General features: G+C 44.1%; 1 protein-coding gene across 12 annotated transcripts in view; it reads right to left on the reverse strand.

Moving 5' to 3' along the window:
• MSI2 (musashi RNA binding protein 2) overlaps positions 1 to 13292 on the reverse strand; it is a 406134-nt gene extending 392842 nt beyond the window's left edge. For 10 of the 12 annotated variants that reach the window (XM_053567685.1, XM_053567684.1, XM_053567678.1 and 7 more), the window contains exons 1-5: positions 13012 to 13157; positions 12675 to 12715; positions 12269 to 12350; positions 11483 to 11567; positions 7736 to 7777 (exon numbers count right to left, since the gene is read on the reverse strand). In XM_053567685.1, the coding sequence (XP_053423660.1) occupies positions 7736 to 7777; positions 11483 to 11567; positions 12269 to 12350; positions 12675 to 12715; positions 13012 to 13073 (312 nt within the window). In that variant the 5' untranslated portion in view covers positions 13074 to 13157. Of the gene's footprint in view, positions 1 to 7735; positions 7778 to 11482; positions 11568 to 12268; positions 12351 to 12674; positions 12716 to 13011 lie in introns of all 12 variants that reach the window. The other 2 variants (XM_053567675.1, XM_053567687.1) reach the window with 2 other exon arrangements.
• Positions 13293 to 18689: the final 5397 nt, after the last annotated feature.

Here is an 18689-nt window from a genome sequence, read left to right on the forward strand (position 1 = left end):
TACAAGAAGCAGGTGTCACCCTATACCATTCACACTCCTTAACTCGCTAATCTCCTTAACAATTCTATGGTGAAGGTATAGTTGATGCCCCATTTAACAGGAAAAAAAAACAAGGGGCAAAACCATTAAGTGATTTGTCCCAAATTCCATGGCCAGTAAGTGGCACTTAACTATACTAAACAGGATCTTAGAAATTAAACAATGGAAGATAACTCGAAGCTTCCCTGGCAGATTACAACAAATTCTATTCCTCAGCCTGAGCACTTCATAGTGGTCCAGCAAAGGGGGAGAACCTGAACTCTACCCACTCACGTTGGCCACAGCAGCGGTTAGGGGCCGACTTGGTCCAAAGGCCAATCCTAACCCTAACTACTTCTGTGGTCCTAGGAAAGCTATTTATCCTCTCAGGCCTCAACTTACCCATCTGTCAAATGAAGATAATATCAACTACTGCAAAGGATCACCGTAAAGATTAAATCAAAGGACATTAAGTATATAAAATCTTAGTTCTTTGTCTATACCATACTAACTCACAGTAAGTGACAGCCATTTTTTTAATTAGGATTTTTCTTTTTGATTATTCGAAATCTCAGAACTATAAAATAAAAGAGTATAGCAGCCAGGCACCCACCCTAAGAAGAACTTTCCAGAAGGGTGGAAGCTTGGCACTATCCAAAAAAGAAAGGTGGGATGAGGAATGTCTTGTCCCATGTGGAACTCAATGGCATACCTGTCCCAGCTGGACCAACCATCTTGGGCTACAGCTACAACCACCAGGTGTGGCCCTAAGACCACACCTGTTCACTTCACACCACACAGAAGGCAAAGACTGTGATTCCAAACATGCAGATCCCCACAACAAGTGGCCACTCAGGCAAGGGCAACCCCAAGCTATGAAGTCATAGGTCAGACTGCTCTGAGCCACAGGACCTGCTACACTGGTATCAGACAGAAAATCTCTGATTCCATAATGAGAAGTGATATTTTACTATCTACAGGCACTGAAATCATGAACACAACTTAGGCAAGGACACGGTTTAGGAGTCTGGAATTTTGTCTACATCGTGGTCCCTTGTTAAGAAGGAAAAAAGAAGAAAGTAGAAGGTGGAAATGAGAGAATGAGAGAGCTCTCTGTAAGTTGCCACACACCCCAAAGATCAGAAGTGGTATGTGCCAAGAGCTGGCTCCCTAAGAAGGGTCTCTGGTCAGTGTGAATTCAGGTTCAGCCACGAAAAGTCCAGGGTAGAAGTTTCTCCATGAAACTGAATCTGCCATAGTCCTACCAGGGACCCAGCTTTTATACAGGTCCAAGAGTGCCCAGAGCCTCCTATGGAGCATCCCATGAGCCCACACACACATACAACAGGCTCCCCAGAGCCCACCAAAGAAAGCACAGATGTATGTGCTTTGCCTGGCCCCAACCCAAGCCGCACGCCAGACCACTTGCAGGACACACCTTGTGTTTCAGCTGCACCCTGGCCTTTCTTCCTGCCGTTCTTTCTTCCTACCTGGTCTGCAAGATCTGGGGCACAGACCACCTCCTCCTAGAAGCTTCGTTCTCCCTTCCTTGAAATGCTCTTGCCACCTCCCCTTCACTGCACCTACCCCAGCCTTCACCATCTCACAGGTCACCCCTCCTCCCAACCTACAGCTGATACCCCAGAAGATAAGAACTGTGTCTCCTTTGTCACCTTCCATTCCCTCCATCTAAATGGAAGCATATGATGTGCAAAAGTGCAGTCCTAAGAGCTATAGAGATTTTTTGAACTTGGTAAAATGTGCTTCTGCCCGTAAGAGTTTATTATCCAGTGGAGACAACAAAGCACGAACCCAAAAAACCATAAAACTCAGAGCAAAGTGCTTATTAACACAGTCCCTCGTGCTGAGCAGAAACCTGATAAATAATTACTGAGCTACTGACAGTGGCCACTGACTGCGTGAAAAGATATGACTTCCATCTGAGAGTCTTAATCCTGCGATCAAAAATGAAGTAAAATACACAGTCCACCCCACACCTACCACTGCTCTCCCCTGACTCTGGTGTTCACACCTGACAGCGAGTTATGAACTTACCTATTTGCTACAGCAAGCACTCCATGAGGACAGGGACTTCATTGTGCTCTCCACACTATCTATCCCCAGAAGCTCACATGATCCTGGGCACACAGCTGGCGCTCAATAATGTCTGGTGAATAAATGAATGAGTGAATGCCGAGCACACGTAATGGAAGTGATGTGCTCCATTTAAGTTTTTACTGATTTATTATTATTGTTGGAAAGGACATAACCAAAGAAAAGGTAAAGTGCTGTGGAAATTCAGAGAGGATGCGTGACAGCTTCCAAGAGGGACAGTTTCATGGAAAAGGTGACAATGAGGCCACGCTTTGAAGAGGGGTCTGCTGTGTGCAAGAGAGAGGACAAAGGGCAGTGTGGAGACCAGCAACCACAACAGGGCAGTGGGGCTGTTCAGACAAGGGTGAGCGCTAGGTGTCAAGGCAGCAGAAGGAGAAGACTTGAGACATAAGCCAGAAAAAGACCCCGTACAGACCTTGAAGGACCTTCAGTAGCAGGCTAGGAAGTTCAGACTGTGTGCATCAGGAATCAGGAAGCACCGAGGGTTTCCTGAATCCCTCCAAAAGTGGGTGCAGCAAACACAGAGGTAGCAATTAACAAGGATCAGAGGAGCTCTTGTTAAATGAACATACTAGATCAAACCAGAGGAGAGAGACCATGAACTGTATCTCCCTTGTGCATTCTCGGGGCTTTCGACCAAAGAATGCTTGGGTTTAAAAATTCAAAATAGGACATGAAGAATGGCTGCTGCCTCAGGGGGCACCCAAGATGGTCGGCTGGCTCCCCAGAGACTGCCTTTCTCCTCCTTTCTCGGGAGGCAGAGGCGGCTCACCTGTCTGCCAAAAAACATCTGACACGGAACACAGGAGCTTCATCGTTCTAGGAGACTGACCTTAACAAAGAAACGAAAGCACGTGAGGAAAGGCAAAATCCAAGGAAAGGACATTTGTAGGACAAGGTGCCCCTCCTCCCGGAGCGGACACCTGCTACTGACTCGGAACGCAGGAAGGAGCAGAGCTCGCCGACAAGAAAGAAGCTAAGCCACTAATCCTCCAAGGTCCTTGCTGTTGTGGAAAAGGGCTAAAGCCACACCGCCACATCCTTGCTGGGAACGAGAAAACCCACCAGCAGGTCGGTTAACGGTGGCAGCCGAGATGACAGCTGCAGATCATCCAAGATGGCAAGATGTTAGAATGACCCGACCCACAGCAGCAAGGGAAGGCCAGATGCCGAAAACTCACCCTGCGCCCTTGAGAAGCTGCCAAGAAACCACTCCCCCAGAACAGGAGGTGTGCGTGTAAATGCTCATGCCGCCACTGCACCCATCTGGATGCACACTTAGCAGAGAACCTTCCAGAGCCCTGAAGCCACATCAGAAGACAAGACGGGGAGAAGAAAACCTGGCTTCTAGCTCAATCCTGCCACAGCTTAACTGTGTGACCAACATAACTTTACAGGGTAGCAGCCACCTCTGCTGAGAAGGAGGCAGACTGGATTCCACTCATTCATTTAATTACTGAATGTCAACCATCAACAGCTCCCTGCCAACAGCTCCCTGCCATCAGGGAGCTTGCATTCCAATTAAGATTTTCCTTTGGTCGGCTCACCATTGTAATTTTTTTTTATTCTATTAAAATAATTCTATGATGATATTATCAACAGATATTTGCTGGGTGCTACTTTGCGCCAAGCTCCCAGCAAAGAATTCTGCATTTATCTTCAAAACAACTCCACATGGTGGTGACTCTATTTATCTCTCTTTGACAGTGGAGGAAACTGAGGCTTAGAGGGGCTTAAGCGACTTGCCCATGGCCATTAGCTGTGACTGAAGGCAAAGAGAAACAGGCTGAAGAAACGAGATCTCCCTGGATCAACAACAAGGTTCTACCTTCTAAAACTTAGGGAAGGAAATGGCGATTGAGAGGAGGGGGGAATGTTTTCTTACACACAAGGATAATTAGGACAGATGGTGAGTTACACCCAGACTAAAGTATGCTAAAGAGTCTCCTGGTTCCTCCACACATGAAAAAGAAGCCACAAGCTGGAGCAAAACTCTTCCAAGCAGCCAACACTTCAGCCCAAAGGGAACAAAGAAAGGACAGGGAATGATGGATCCCTGTCATCATTTCTCCAAGGGCTCCAAATTAAGTCATCTTTTTAGAGTCGCATGACCGTTTTAATTTTTAAAAAGATTAAGGGGGGAAAACTCTTACATATTTTACAAAATGAAATAATCATCCGGAGAAATAGGAAGATGTAGAAGGGACCTATCTTCTTCTCCTGATCAAAATGTACTTCTCTAATTAACGGCCACTAGTCTCCGAAGAGTCGACCCTCGACTAGTTAATAAAGCTCCATTATACTTCACTTGAGACGTGAACATTTACATTGCAAAGGGGGATAAATGAACTGCGGGATTCAAAACCCTTCCTTCGGTCGCTCATTAGAATTCTGGTCAAAACAGAATTTTATTTATACGAGACATTAAAGAATATTATGACAGTACTAATATGAAATCTGTTCTTCACTGCCATGGATTTTCTTTCGTATTAAGTTACAGTTTCTTTCCACCAGTCTTGTTTTAACACCTCCACGGAATATTTCTCTGGCGAGTGTTAGCAAGGAGGAACAGCCAGGAAAGCAGAGAAATGAATTTTAACTGAAACGCAGGCTGACATATCACTTACAAGCTCCTCACCCGGTCCAGGAGGAGGGGCACCATTCACCCTGCCACCGCGACCCTGACATAAAGACGCAGAAGTTTTATTGAAGAGAGATAAACAATAAATAAATAAGGCCTGACTTAAAAGTTCGATATTCCTGCCAGCTGGGTTTTGGCCCCCAACACTAACTGCAGACTGAAATACTGGTAGCTAGGCTCAAATTTTATTGGAAAATAACCACAGACAAGGAAGGCACTTTGTCCCGACTCTGTCCCAATTCCCAACCACCACACAACCTGGGCAAATATTGCGATGCCTTCCTGAGGTTGAACAACTCCAGAACCATCTGAAAGGCTGGCCCAAGGGGTTGGATGGAGAGATAATACATGACAGTTATCAATGATGAGATAACATCAAGGAGGGATGGGAACCGGGTAGGCCCAAGAACAGGGAACTCAGAGTCCTGAGATTCTGGCTGTGGCTCTCCTAGGCACAGCCCGCCAACCTAAATCATCTCCTGTTCCATAACCCAGGGGCCATATCCCAAGGTACCCACACACACAGGTAAGGGGTCCTGTTCTGGAGACAGGTGGCCTGGGTGTATCTTTCGGACCTCCATTTGTGCCCCATTGTCCCCATCTATATGATGGAGTTAACACAAGTACCCACCTCATAGGGCTGTGTAAGGAGTAAGTGGATTAAGACCCATAAAACCCTTGCAACACTGCCTGACACATAAATTCAATTACTAGATCTTTCACGGAATTGGTGTGAGGGCCTAACAAAAATAACACTAAAAATAGCCAGTAACACTCATGGTATTACCATGCCCCAGGCCATTATTTTTTAAGCATTTTGCCTTTATTAATTTATTTAATCTTCAGAAAAAACTCTGAGATGCAGAAAACTAAGGTTCAGGGAAGTTAAGGGATCTGCCCAAATTCGCGTGGCTAAGGAGAGGCACCATCAGTAGCAATCATAATTGCGAGAAAACCAACGATAGAAATGGCTGATGATGATGAGTAGCAAGGCCACATACCATGCTCTTTTATTCTTCACAAAAACCTCCCGAGGAAGCTATCATCATCACTCCCATTTTACAGATGAGGAAACTAAGACAGAGAAAAGGTGGTCTGCCCAGGGACAACAGTCTCCTGCCACGGGGATTCAGGCTGCAGCTGGGATTCAGAAGATCAACGCATGGCAAAGTCCTCTGTGAAGTGAAGTGTGCCATAAAAAGCCAGGTATTATTATTATTAAATCCCTAGAACTCCGTGGAAAGATGTTCTTCCCTAAATGGTTTAATGTAAACTCATATCTAAAAGTCTGTCGGTTCACTTACGAACGGCTCAGACTTGGGATGGGGGCTTGGGGGGAGAAAAGCACACTTTGACAAGTTTGAGAAATACTCTGTCTCATTTTCAAATTGAATGCATCACTGAAAAACCAAATGGTGAGTATGTTAAAGTGAAATACTGCTTTCCTAGCTTTAAAGTTGGGGGAGAGGGGTAACAAAGGGAAGAGGAAAATAGGTCAAACTCATGGTTTGACCAAGTCAGGGATTTTTCCAGTTTCCCTCTAGGGTAATCTGATCTAAGTTCTGAGTGATCAAATGACTAACCTGGAAATTTGAAGATTCACACTTATGGAAGAAACAGCAATTCTTCCAAACCCAGGAAATGCTGCTCATTCTGGGAAGGCTTCTGATGTGAAAGACCACTCGTGGTTTGGAAACCAACTAAAACAGTTAAGACAACCCCAAAATTTTTGCTAAGTACAGAAATAATCTAATCTCTTTAGTTCGTTAACTCCTATCATTTGCTTAAGCATTAGGAAGAAAATACCTTAAGAAAATATTTCATTCTATTTACTTAAGAAATTAACATTTCCTTTTCAAGAGAGAGAAAGAAAGGGGGGGGGGAAGAAATCATTAGCAGCCTTTAAACCTGAAATTCTCAAAATACCATCCACCTATATTAATATGCAAAACCTTCCACCCTTTACATAATTAAAAGGTTCTGCTTCTGGGAGACTATGCTTAAAGAAATAAACCAAATTTGCTAAAGCCACAGCCCTTTCCTTTTATGACTTAATACAAATCAGAAGCTTCAACTTTTTCCCTGTCCTTAAAAGAATGTTAAATCCATAAGAAGCAGAAAAAGTATTTCTTTCAATGTTATATGAGGAACAAAAAAGTATAACTAAAAGTGAAAATCTAACTTGTAAGCCATAAGCCCTTCAAATTTAACCGAGGCTTCATGCAGCTGTGTTCTTCTCACAGCCACACCTGGCAAGCTCGGCAAACACTATGTTAACTACACACTTCTAAAAAAGTGAAGCCCCATCTCAATTCTCTCAGTGAGTCTTGTAGTACAACTCTTACAAGGTTACAACATTTCCAGAACTTCTCCACCCAGGCACCAACACTTACATAAATAAGAAGCACTGTTGGTTTCAAGTGTGCCCTGATTTATCCAACCAACCTGAAATGAAGACGTCCACTGCTTCCTCTGAGTTAGGGCTTTGCAGATCTATGAAGATGTTTTCTTCCAAGAAAAGATAAGCTGTTTACTTAAATTCTACTCCTTGCCATAAACTCCAACTTACAAGACCGCAAAAGAGTACCCTCCAAACAAGGAGTCACAAGGAAATGTTCCACTTTTCCAACACAATCTCAGCAATGCTTAAAAAATAAACACACTGCTTGCATAAATATTGCAATAGACGGAGCCATGTGCTCTCACGAAAGATCAGACTTGTCCCTGCTCCCAGGTGGATGCTCAGAACCCACCGTGGGATGGCTAGCTTGGAGATGCATGTTAGAACTCCTCGCACAGAACTCCTTGCTTGGACTTTTCACCATCACATGCTGATACCCTAAAGGAATGAACGGCATATACCAGATTTCAAAAGTTCATTGCCAAAGCTCTGTTTGAGACTTGAAATCCTTGACAACCATCTGGAAGTGCTAAAGTCTTATCAGTGATTCTTCTACTTACCTTGGGTTGCGCTCGACGAGGAAATGCAACTTTGGGGTCAATCTGGGGGGAAAAAGTGGAAAGTAGGAGTTAATGAAGTACTTTGAGGAGAAGAAAAAAATAGGATTAATCACCTAATTATTAATCACTCATTTCTCAGGCTTATTACCCAGCTTTTAATAACTTCTCAGGCAATTCAAAAGTTCCTTAAACTTTGATCTCAACTTTAACCATCCCCCTCATACAGCTAGCCTTTCTGAAATGTCTCGCCACACATTTCAAGTGTGTGATGTTCTTAATAAACCCAGATCTCACATATTCTTATTTAGGCAAGGGCTTCTTTTCCCACAGACACTGAATATTAAATGGTACCTGCACCTAATTTGTGATGCATGCCTGGGAGAAAAGACGGGAGGGAGTATCATCATTTGGGGAAAAAAATCATAACCTGAAAATTAAATGTCAGTATTTTCTAGCAGTAGGTAATAGGATGGCATTTTTTCGCCCTGATGAAAACTAAACAACACAAGAGGGGAAGGGGATTCCAAAATTTTTTTTAAATCAAGAATATCCAAAAAACTCTCCGTTTGACATCCAACACAATGCTCTGCTTGAATTAATTCACTAGTCTCAGGGAAAGTAAAGTACCCAGGATTAATCGAAAAGACCATTTATTCTGTAGTTAGACTTCCAAAGATATTTAAAAAATAATAATTTAAAAAGAAAAGGAGGCGCATGAACTAAATCTATCTGGATTTTACTTAAAATTAGAAAAGAAAATCCATCGTGGGGAAGATTAAAAAAAAAAAAAATTACTGAACAAAAGAAGTCAGAGTCTATGCAACAGTGAAGGGAGTCCCCTACTCCGACCTCGATTTAAATGGAAAAACAGCCTCCATTCCAAATCAGACACTTCCAAGAGCACATGATTCTCACTCAGTCAGGGTCTAGCTTTACAACTCAAAACAATTCCCACAGCAGCTTTTCAATCTAATGGGCTGATTTGAGGGAGAAAAAGTTATTGCACAGATAAAAAGAAGGGAAAGGGAAATTTTTTTTAAATTTCCATTGTTGGTTTTCATTAGATTTCTAAATGTCACAAATCTTTGGGTAAAATTCAACACAGAGGGCACCATGAACATGACTACAAGTTATTTGCTTATAGACTTTGGCTTTCACATTATAATCTTTCCTTTTTAAAAAGTAATTCTGCCAAGGGAGGAAAATAGAGTAAAGCTTTGAGGAAAGTACTAGGTGGGGAGGTGGGAAACACACCCTGGGTGACAGTCCATTTGTTCCCTGACTTACATGGACTAGAACCCCCAGCCAGTAAGACATGCAAGGATTTACCACTTTTATTAAGGTAGTTGAAAGACCTAATAAACGTCTTCCATTGTGTTTTCTATCTTTAAACATCACCTGAGAAATGAGAGATTACTTTTTAAAAACTAAAATAGACAAAAAAATCTCTGAGCTAGGAAACTACCCTTTCATAAAGATTAACATTACTGCATCTACAGGTGTGTCCAGCACTGGCTAGAGCTTGTCTACAAGAGAAATACAACAGGTGTGGATTTTCCATTCTGTTGACCAAACGCAAGAGAGAAGCATCTTTTCATAAACACTCCCCAAAGGATTTTTTTTTAGCTGATCAGCACACAAATGCATTTGTAATTGTGGGGTAACAGGTGAGGGGCATATCCACAGAAGGGCCAGGAGCTGGAAGGAGTCAGATGGAATGAAAAAAATGAAGCACTAAAAAAAAAAAAATTTAAATCGCAAAACTAAAAAGCCAATTCAGAACTCCTGTAGTGTGTGCGGCAGTATCAGCGAATGAAATCACGATGAGAGTCCTCCCGTGTGCAAAGTTACACACTGACAGCTCTACAGGCGAGGAGAGGTCAAGTTAAGCATGGCAAATCCCAACCGTTTGCACATCCCTGTCAACTATTTTTTTAAAACAAACAAACAAAAAAAACTACCAAAAATTAAAACATTAGTTAGTTAGGTACAGCTCTACTTACTGTATCTACAAATCCTCTAGGAAAAGACTAGGGTACTATTTTGGATGTGAATGGCCGTTACCTAAACAAAGCTTTTAAGGTAACAGTAAACAAGATCCTCGTTTCCATGTCAATAAACCAACCGCTTCTGCCTCCTGCACTGAACGTTGAAACAAAGTCAAAAGCTAAGTTATACTAAATAATGGCAACCCAAACATGTCTACAAACAAGCAGGGAGGGAAAACTGTTGGCTTTGCACCTGAAACTGAGGGATCCAACCACCCGCCACCACAGCAACCAAACAGTATTTCTCCCACCCAAGCAGGGAGAGGGGGTGAATAATAAATTTCCAGATTTGCTTTGAAATGATTTTCACCCTTAATTTTAGTAGCTTTTTTGAAATGTCTGGTCATTAAGTCCAGGACAGAAAAATTTTTCAGACATACCTTATTACCCTACCAATGATTATTCCTGAAATTAAATTATCAATAAGTACAAAAAAGGCCCGGCAGAAAGCAATAACAAGTCCAGTACAATTACTAAAGCCACTAAGGGGGGTGGGGGGTGCCTCTTTGCTGGGGGAGAGGGGTACCGCATCTGATCTCTTTGACCAGAGAAAGGGTGAATTTGCAAAATTGATTCAAGTACATGGAAGGTTGCCAGTTTCTTTTCTCTTTTCTTTTCTTTCCTTCAACAATGCCAAAGGGGGCTTGAAAGATCATCTCAGTCCATTTACAAAAGAGAAAACGGAGAGACCAGGAGCAACCTGACCAAATTCAGAACAGGCAGCTGGAACCAGAACCCCATCTCTGGCCTTGTCCCACTACCTAACATGGAGAAATGAAGTTCCAGGCAGCCCAGCCCTGTCATTGTAAGACCCCCACTTAAGGCAATTATATAAAAACTGTGGGTAAATTCTGGTAGACTTAAGGAGAAGAGAGGTGAGGCAGGAAGCCAGCACAGCAGCTAAATAAAACCCAACAACCACCCCCCCTTAAATGTGTTATTATATACAGACACTCTTTTCCCTTCCTCTTCTGACCTCTATCTTGAGTCTTTTTTCCCCTTCAACTCTGAATTTGAAAAACTTCTTATGCTATAAAAGTACCCACAATCAAATGAAAAGGATCTAAGAAAAAAAAAGGGAAGAAAAAAATCACTTTGAAACCCCAAGGCCTTATCAGCCTTAGATTTCACACCATCTGGAGTCACCCACTGGAAGCCTGGCTTGGCTATGCCAGAGTCTCTCCTTCCCTTCTCAAATGGTACTCCAAGTCCCAAGTGCCCCAGAAGAACCTGTTGACCTGTAATTATCACCCCCTCCCCTGCGTCCCAGCCCGGTTCCCCCTCAGCAGTGAAGCAGGCTGTGCCTTCTCAAAGCCCACTCCCACAGCCACAGTTGGTAAGAGTGTGCTGGGCTCAACTGACAAAGAAAAGTTACATTTGCTCTCTGATGGTGTTTCTCTGCCTGGTCCCTTGGCCAGCGAGATAGCTTCTCCTGGAGCCCGACCCCCTCCCCACCAAGCCCAAGAATGGCAGCCTCCGAAGCTGCCGTGGGACGAGCTCTAAAAAGAAAACCCCAAACCCAGCCGCTGCTGCAAACTTTTGAGCCAACTCACTAGCATGATATAAAAGTACCCAGCTCTAGTACAGAAGCAAAAAAAAAAAAAGGCGCTGTCCCTTTAAATAGGGCTGTCAATGCCCAGATCGTTCCTGAAAAGGGGCGAACAACAAACAACATCAACAACGATAGAAAGCAACCTACCGTCTTGGAATCTAACTCATGGTGGGGCTGACCTAATACTTTATCTACACTTGCTGGGTCTGCGAACGTGACGAAACCGAAGCCTCTGAAAGGAGACAAAGAGGGAGAAAAACAAACACGAAAATGTGACACCATTGAAAGCAACAAGGAGTGAGACCTATTGCTGAACAGGGAGCAAAAGTTGCCCTCCACGCACCCCCACTCCCACTGGCCACCCCCAATTCATCTCATGCCTACAGCCCTCCACCTAGCAAAAAAAATCATCAAGGTTAAGGGGGGAAGTAGAACGGGGGCAGGCCGGGTGGAGGTAACTTGGAAAATGCTGGTGTCTCACTCTTTGGACACCTCGGTCTCCTCTCCTCCTCCCCTTCCCTTTCTTAACGCTTTGTTTTATTCCGAAGAAAGCCCGGCACTTAGAATGCGATTCACCCACCTAAGAAGGGTCTTAAGAGTTTGGGGAGCTGCGAGTGTAGGGCTAGCATATTATTTTTTTAAAAAAACTATATGAAAAGTGAATGAAGCTGAATGTCATTTTAAACAGAGAAAAAAAGCCACGGGAAAATGACTTAAAGAGGAGAGATGAGTATCTCTGCATCCAGAGTTCAGACGCAATTAACAATAACCTCTGGGGTTATGGGGGGCCGCTGGGGAGGAGAGAATAGGGCGCCGTTCGAGATGAGCCAGAGCCCCATTCTAATCCGCTTAGCTACTTCCGAAGACACCTCCAAAAATAAAACTTAAACTTTGTTCTAAAATAAAGACAAAATCCAGAAGGGAATGGTTTACCTGGAGCGTTTCGTAGTGGGATCTCTCATGACCATACATTCTCTAATTTCTCCAAATTTGCTAAAATAGTCTCTAAGGCTATCTGTAGAGAGAGAAAGAGAGAGATGGGGGGGGGAGGGAGAAGGTGTGGAAAAAAAAAGCAATGCAAATTTTGATCAAGGACAAAAACCAAAAGTAGTTTTCTGTTGTTATTCTGCTTTGTTTTTGCATTTTTTGCACACGCGGGGGAAATTCGGCAACAGAGGTCGCGTAGAGGGCTCGGAAAGGATTTGCTATTAAAAAAAAAAAATAACCTTGCACAGGAGAAGTGGGGAGCCAATGGGGGGGGCTCCTACACCGGGATAACAAAGAGCAATAAAGAAGCCAAGAAGGGGGGGACCCAGGCGTCCCCCCCTCCCTCCCTTACCTGGTGAGGTCTGCCAGCTCAGTCCACCGATAAACATTTTACTAGAGGGAGAAAACATAACAGAAGTGAGCACCGATGTCAGATCGGCCATTTTGACGTGTAACTTACAAAAGCTAAAAGGAAAGCGGGGGGGAGCGAGAGAGCAAGAGCCGGGAGGTGGGGTGGGGGAGAAGGTGACGGCGAAATGCAATCCAAAGGTGTGTAACTTCCACGGAGGGGGGGACGCGCGGGAAGGGCGGGGGGGCGCGGGAGATGCCGGGCTCCGCGCACCGCCGTCCCTGCCGCTGCAAGGAGAGCGAGCCCGAGGCGGCGCGGTGGGCAGCGGCTGGAAACTTACCCCGGGTCGTGCTGGGAGTCGTTGGCGCTGCCCGAGGTGCCTTGGCTCCCATTTGCCTCCATATCTGAGCCCCCCCGCCCCCCACCCCCAAAAACCGAGCCCCACAGCGATCGGAGCGGAGCGGCGGCCGGCTCGGAGCCCCGAGATCTCCGCTCCCTCCTCCCCCTCCTCCTCCCCCCCGCCCGGGCTCCTCTGAATCTCTTCTGCAAGCGGCGGAGCCGGGGCAGCGGCAAGAGCCGTCACACGTGGGCTCGGCTTAGCTCAGCCCCGCTGCCTCGCACACCCCCCGTCCCCGCCCCCCCGGCCCATCCCCACCTCTCCCCCTCCTTCTCCCCACCCCCATCTCCTCCTCCTCCCCCTCCTCCCCGGCGCACGTGGGGCGGAGTTCTAGAACGTCGTGTAACCAATGCCGGTGACGTCACGCACCCCGGTGCGGCCCCCGCCTTCCCGCGCGCGCACATACGGCCCCCAGCGGCCGGACCCATGGGGGTGGCGCGCGAACCCCGCGGTCCTAGGGGCCCCGCCTCCGGGCTGGCCCGGCACTTGGCCAGGGGGAAGCGCACCCCGACTTCCCTGGATCACATGGGCTGTGGGGGGCGGGTGGATCGGGAGAGGGGGAGGCGCAGGGAGCTGGTAGCGGCTCCTCACCCGGACCTGGGAGAAGACGCCCCCCACCCTCTCCAGTTCGGCCTCTCCATTCAAGTTTGCCGGCTCTTGCTGCTTGGATCCAGGGATGGCACCAGCCGCCCGCCCTGTTTCCAGCCACGGCGCAGAAATTTAGGTCAAGGACGTCGGGAGCAAACCCACTCTCTGGCGCTCTTCGGGCGACACCCGAGACCCCCCAGGAGCAGGGGGCTTCAGAATGGAGGAGACCTTGCGGCGCAAACACCAGGCATAAGTTTTATTTTCCTTTCGCTCTGGAAGTTCTCTCTGGCTTTCGCTCCACACCGGCACGTCTTACGCGGCTCCCCGCCCTTCCCCAGCTGAGGTACGAATCCGTGCCCGGGAAAGGTTATTTTGGAACTTTGAGAAACTGACGCGATTCCAGTGGCGAGAAAGTGCCGAAGAAAGGGTTTCCGCGTTAATCATACAGCGTTTTAAAAATATAATAAAATAGTTTTATAGGGGTCAAGGTCAAATGATTGGGGCTCAAAAGCAAATATTTGTATGCAAATGAGAAAAAGTTTTGGTGCGTCTCTGGGAATGGGTGGTTATTTCAGGAAACCCCTTTCTAGCCCATTTGTTATATATTTTATTATTTGTCAAGTTATTTCTCAGACTTTATATGCCAAGATAGTAAAATACATACCATTGAAATAGTCTAAGATCCCTTACGACCGGGCGGGGGGTGGAGAGAGGAGGGAAGGGGCGGGCAGCTGGCGTAACGGAAAGCCTCAGGCTCACCTGGGCCACCACTGGAGCAGTACGGTGTAGTACAGGTCCTGGCACACAGTAGGTGCTTAATAAATGCCGATTTCATCCCTTCGAGCAGTAAAAATTCCAAAAAGAAGATATTTGTAGCTTTCCAAAGACATGGCACCCTTCTCCAGCAAATTCCAGGCAAGCCAAATTGACGCTGGATCCAATTTATATAGAGTAAAAACAATAAGAATGCAATTATCCTTATTGTTTTAAATTATTACAATAAACTGAGTTAATATGGCATGAGGGGTAACATAAAAGTTGTGGTTCATCAAATACTCAGATTAATGTTAAGCATGAATTGATGACCAATTAACACTTTTCCATGAATTTTCATAGGATTAGGAGACAATGGAATATACTCAACATGAAAACTATACCAAATCCACTGTGGGTCTTGGAAAAATGAAATAACTTGGAAAATCTCAACACCACTGAAAGCTTTGGGTGACAGACCGGTAATCTCCCCCTCCCCTAAATTAGGATAATTCCTCTTTAACAGTATCCATGGGGTAGGGGTAAGGAGTTGAAGTGAATCAATGTTATAAAAGTCCCTTTTTCATTGTAAACTTATATGGGACTTTATTGTCAACCACTACTCAATATGATTTTAAGGCTTTCAACCACATACCCAAGCATTTCCCATCACTTCACGCTGCTTCCCAAATCTGGGGCTTCAGAGCCAGTTGTTATGATGATAATTGTTTATTATGATTATTTTCAATAACAAAATGCAGACAGCAGAGCTAATTAGATTGTTTTTTGAATTTTTACTGTGGAACCACAGACCATCTTGGTAGAAAGGCCTTGCTTGATCCACACCCCCCCCCACATTTTATATCAGGATCTCAGAGGTGCCAAACTCACCTCACCAGGCTCTGCCCTACCCCAGCCTGTCATTTCCTAAGGGGGGCTATGCTATCAGTCCAATGCTGCCTTTGGCTCTGCTGCCTGCAGGTTTATTCTGTCCTTCAAAAGGCAGAAGTGAGGTTCCTTGTTCCCTAGCATAGATCTATACACACTGACACTTAACCAAAATGATTTAAAATCCTAAGAGGGGCTAGTGCTGCATTACAAAGTCAGTGGCTGAGAAAGAACCAGATTTTTAAGTCCCCCTTACTACGTTATTTTTGCTTTATTTATGTTTAATTTACATGCAGTATCATTTATGCCTCTTGGCCTGTAATTTTGAGTTTTGACCTATGCAGAGTCATGTAACCACCACCATAATCAAGATGCAGAACTATTTCATTGTCCTGGACCTGAAACAATGTTGCCCCTTGCACTATATTAATAGCTTATTACTACCCTGTTTCCCCGAAAATAAGACTTCCTCCAAAAATAAGGCCTACTTACAGGAAAGATAAGACGTCCCCTGAAAATAAGACCTAGTGCATCTTTGGGAGCACACCTTAAAATAAGACACTGTCTTATTTTCGGGAAAACAGGGTATTATTGTTATCGTTATTACACATTTCTTCTCCAACCCACTTACTCAGTATAGCCCCTACATTAGGAAAATTCCAGCAGTAGTGTCAGTCCTCATCTTGTTTAAAGACTCAACAGCCCATGACAATGTTAGACACTCCCTTCTTGAAACTCAATCTTCCAGGCTGGGTTTAAATATCACCTACGTGCTGATGCCACTTAAGTTAAAATCTTGAGCCCTGACCTTCCAGGAGCTCTAGGCTCTAGTTAATTTGCTATTCGGCATCTCCACTTAGCTTTCCTAAAGGCACCCCAAATTCAGCAGGTCCAAAGACTGCACGCATTTTCTTTCTCTAAATCTGACCTCTTCTTGGGTTCCCTCTGTCAGTGAACAGACCCCAGCAACTCCAGAGATCCTTCCTCACCCCTTCCTCCATACAGTCCATCATGAGGGTCTGCGGGTTTCACTTCCTAAATCCATCTATCTTGCCACTGCATCCCAGAACTCTCCCTTGAACCAAACAGTGTTCCCACATCTGCTCTCACAAAACCTGTACGTGTATGCTTGGAAATCTTTCCCAGACCCCTCTGCCAGGGTCGAATGCCCCTCGATATGCACTGTTACCCTGCCAGACCATCCTCTGTGTACCTTACCCTGTGTGATCATTTGCTTTATTGCCCATCTCCTCCACCAAGACGTAAGCTCCCATCCCTTTCTGCTCTCCATGTACAGCACAGTGCCTACTGGTGCATGGTTGGTGCTCAATAAGCGATTCTTGACTGAATAAATGAGTGGATGGACAAATGAACAAATGAAGGTCAACATTTAATTTCGTTCTAGGATTTCTTGTATTCATGTTTATAAGACACATAGGCTGCAATTTTCCCTTTTCATATTGCCTTTGTTTGCTTATACTGGCCTCATAAAATGAACTGGTAAATGTTCCTTCTTTTTCTGTTTTCTGGAACAGTGTGTATAAGATTGGAATTATGTGTTCCTTGAATGTTTGGTAGAACTTGCCGGTAAAATGTCTGGGTCTGGGATAGACATGTCGTGGGTTGATTTTAACTACTGATTCCATTTCTTTAATGGTTATAAATCTCTTCAGGTTTTCTATTTTCTTCTTCAATCCATTTTTATACACAATATTTTTCAAGGAAATTGTCCATACCATCTAGATTTTCAAATGCACTGACAAAATGCTATTCATAGTTTTCTCTTTATATATTTTAATCTCTGCCATATCTATCCATAATGTTTATTTCTTCCATTCCAAATATTATTCTATGCATATCCTCTCTAATTGGATCAGTTGTGCCAGAGATATATTTTTTTAAACTAGTGTTTTCTCTATACTTTCTATTAGTATTTTCACAGAATCAGATTTTAGTTGTTTTTTTTTTTTCGTAGAGACAGAGTTTCACTTTATTGCCCTCGGTAGAGTGCCGTGGCATCACACAGCTCACAGCAACCTCCAACTCCTGGGCTTAGGCGATTCTCCTGCCTCAGCCTCCCGAGTAGCTGGGACTACAGGCGTCTGCCACAACGCCCGGCTATTTTTTTGTTGCAGTTTGGCCGGGGCTGGGTTTGAACCCACCACCCTCGGCATATGGGGCTGGCACCCTGCTCACTGAGCCACAGATTTTAGTTTTAATACTGTTTCTTTTTTCTGATTCAGTAACTTTTGTTCTTATTATATTACATATAATATTATTGTTTATAAGTAAATATATATAATATATGGCATACTATATGTAAGAATATAATATGTTATGGAATATTAATATTACCCTAATGCTTTTCTCAGGTTTATTTTGTTGCTTTTTTTTTTAATTTCTTGAATGGTGGCTTAGGAAATTAAATTTTAGCCATTTATTTTCTGTTTTTGTTTTTTTGTGTTTTTCTTTTTTATGAGACAGAGTCTCACTTTGTCACCCTCGGTAGCCGTGGTGTCACAGTTCACAGCAATCTCCAGCTCTTGGGCTTAGGTAATTCTCTTGCCTCAGCTCCCCGTCCAATAGCTGTGACTACAGGTGCCCGCCACAACACCTGGCTGTTTTTTTGTTGCAGTTTGGCCGGGGCCAGGTTCGAACCCTCCACCCTCCATATATGGGGCCAGCGCCCTACTCACTGAGCCAGAGGAACCACCTGCCATTTATTTTCTGATTTTAACATTTAATACCACAGCTTTCACTCTAGGGACCACCCAAACTACATAGCCACCCACCCAGCTACTTGGGAGGCTGAGACAAGAGAATTGCTTAAGCCCAGGAGTTTGAGGTTGCTGGGCGCTATAACACCACAGCACTCTACCAAGGGTGACAAAGTGAGACTCTGTCTAAAAAAAAAAAGATATATAGACTTCTTACTACCATCTAGGTAAAAAAAAAAAAAAGTTTAGATTTCAGATATGATTTCTTATTTGACCAATGAATCTATATGAGTTAATTTAAAGGGTATTTGAAGTTATTTTTTAGTTATTAATGTTTAATTAACTGAATTAGAGTCAAAGAACATGGTCTATATGAAACAGATTCTTTGTTTATTGATTGTGCTTTGGTACATGGTCAATTTTTATAAATATTTCTGGTAGTTTTGAAAAGAATGTATATTCCTGAATTGTTAAGTATAGCATTCTATATGGGTCTATTAGCTCAAGCTTGCTAATTGTGTTAAATTTCAGCCATTTATTTTCTGGGTTTTTTTTAACAGATTTTCTGTAGCCTTACTAATATTTTGTCTACTTGAGCTATTACTTTTTATAAAGGTACATGAAAATTTCTATGTGACTGGATTTGCCAATATTTCTCCTGTATATTTCTCAAAT

Source organism: Nycticebus coucang, chromosome 18 (genome assembly GCF_027406575.1).
Source record: "Nycticebus coucang isolate mNycCou1 chromosome 18, mNycCou1.pri, whole genome shotgun sequence".
Classification (NCBI taxonomy): domain Eukaryota; kingdom Metazoa; phylum Chordata; class Mammalia; order Primates; family Lorisidae; genus Nycticebus; species Nycticebus coucang.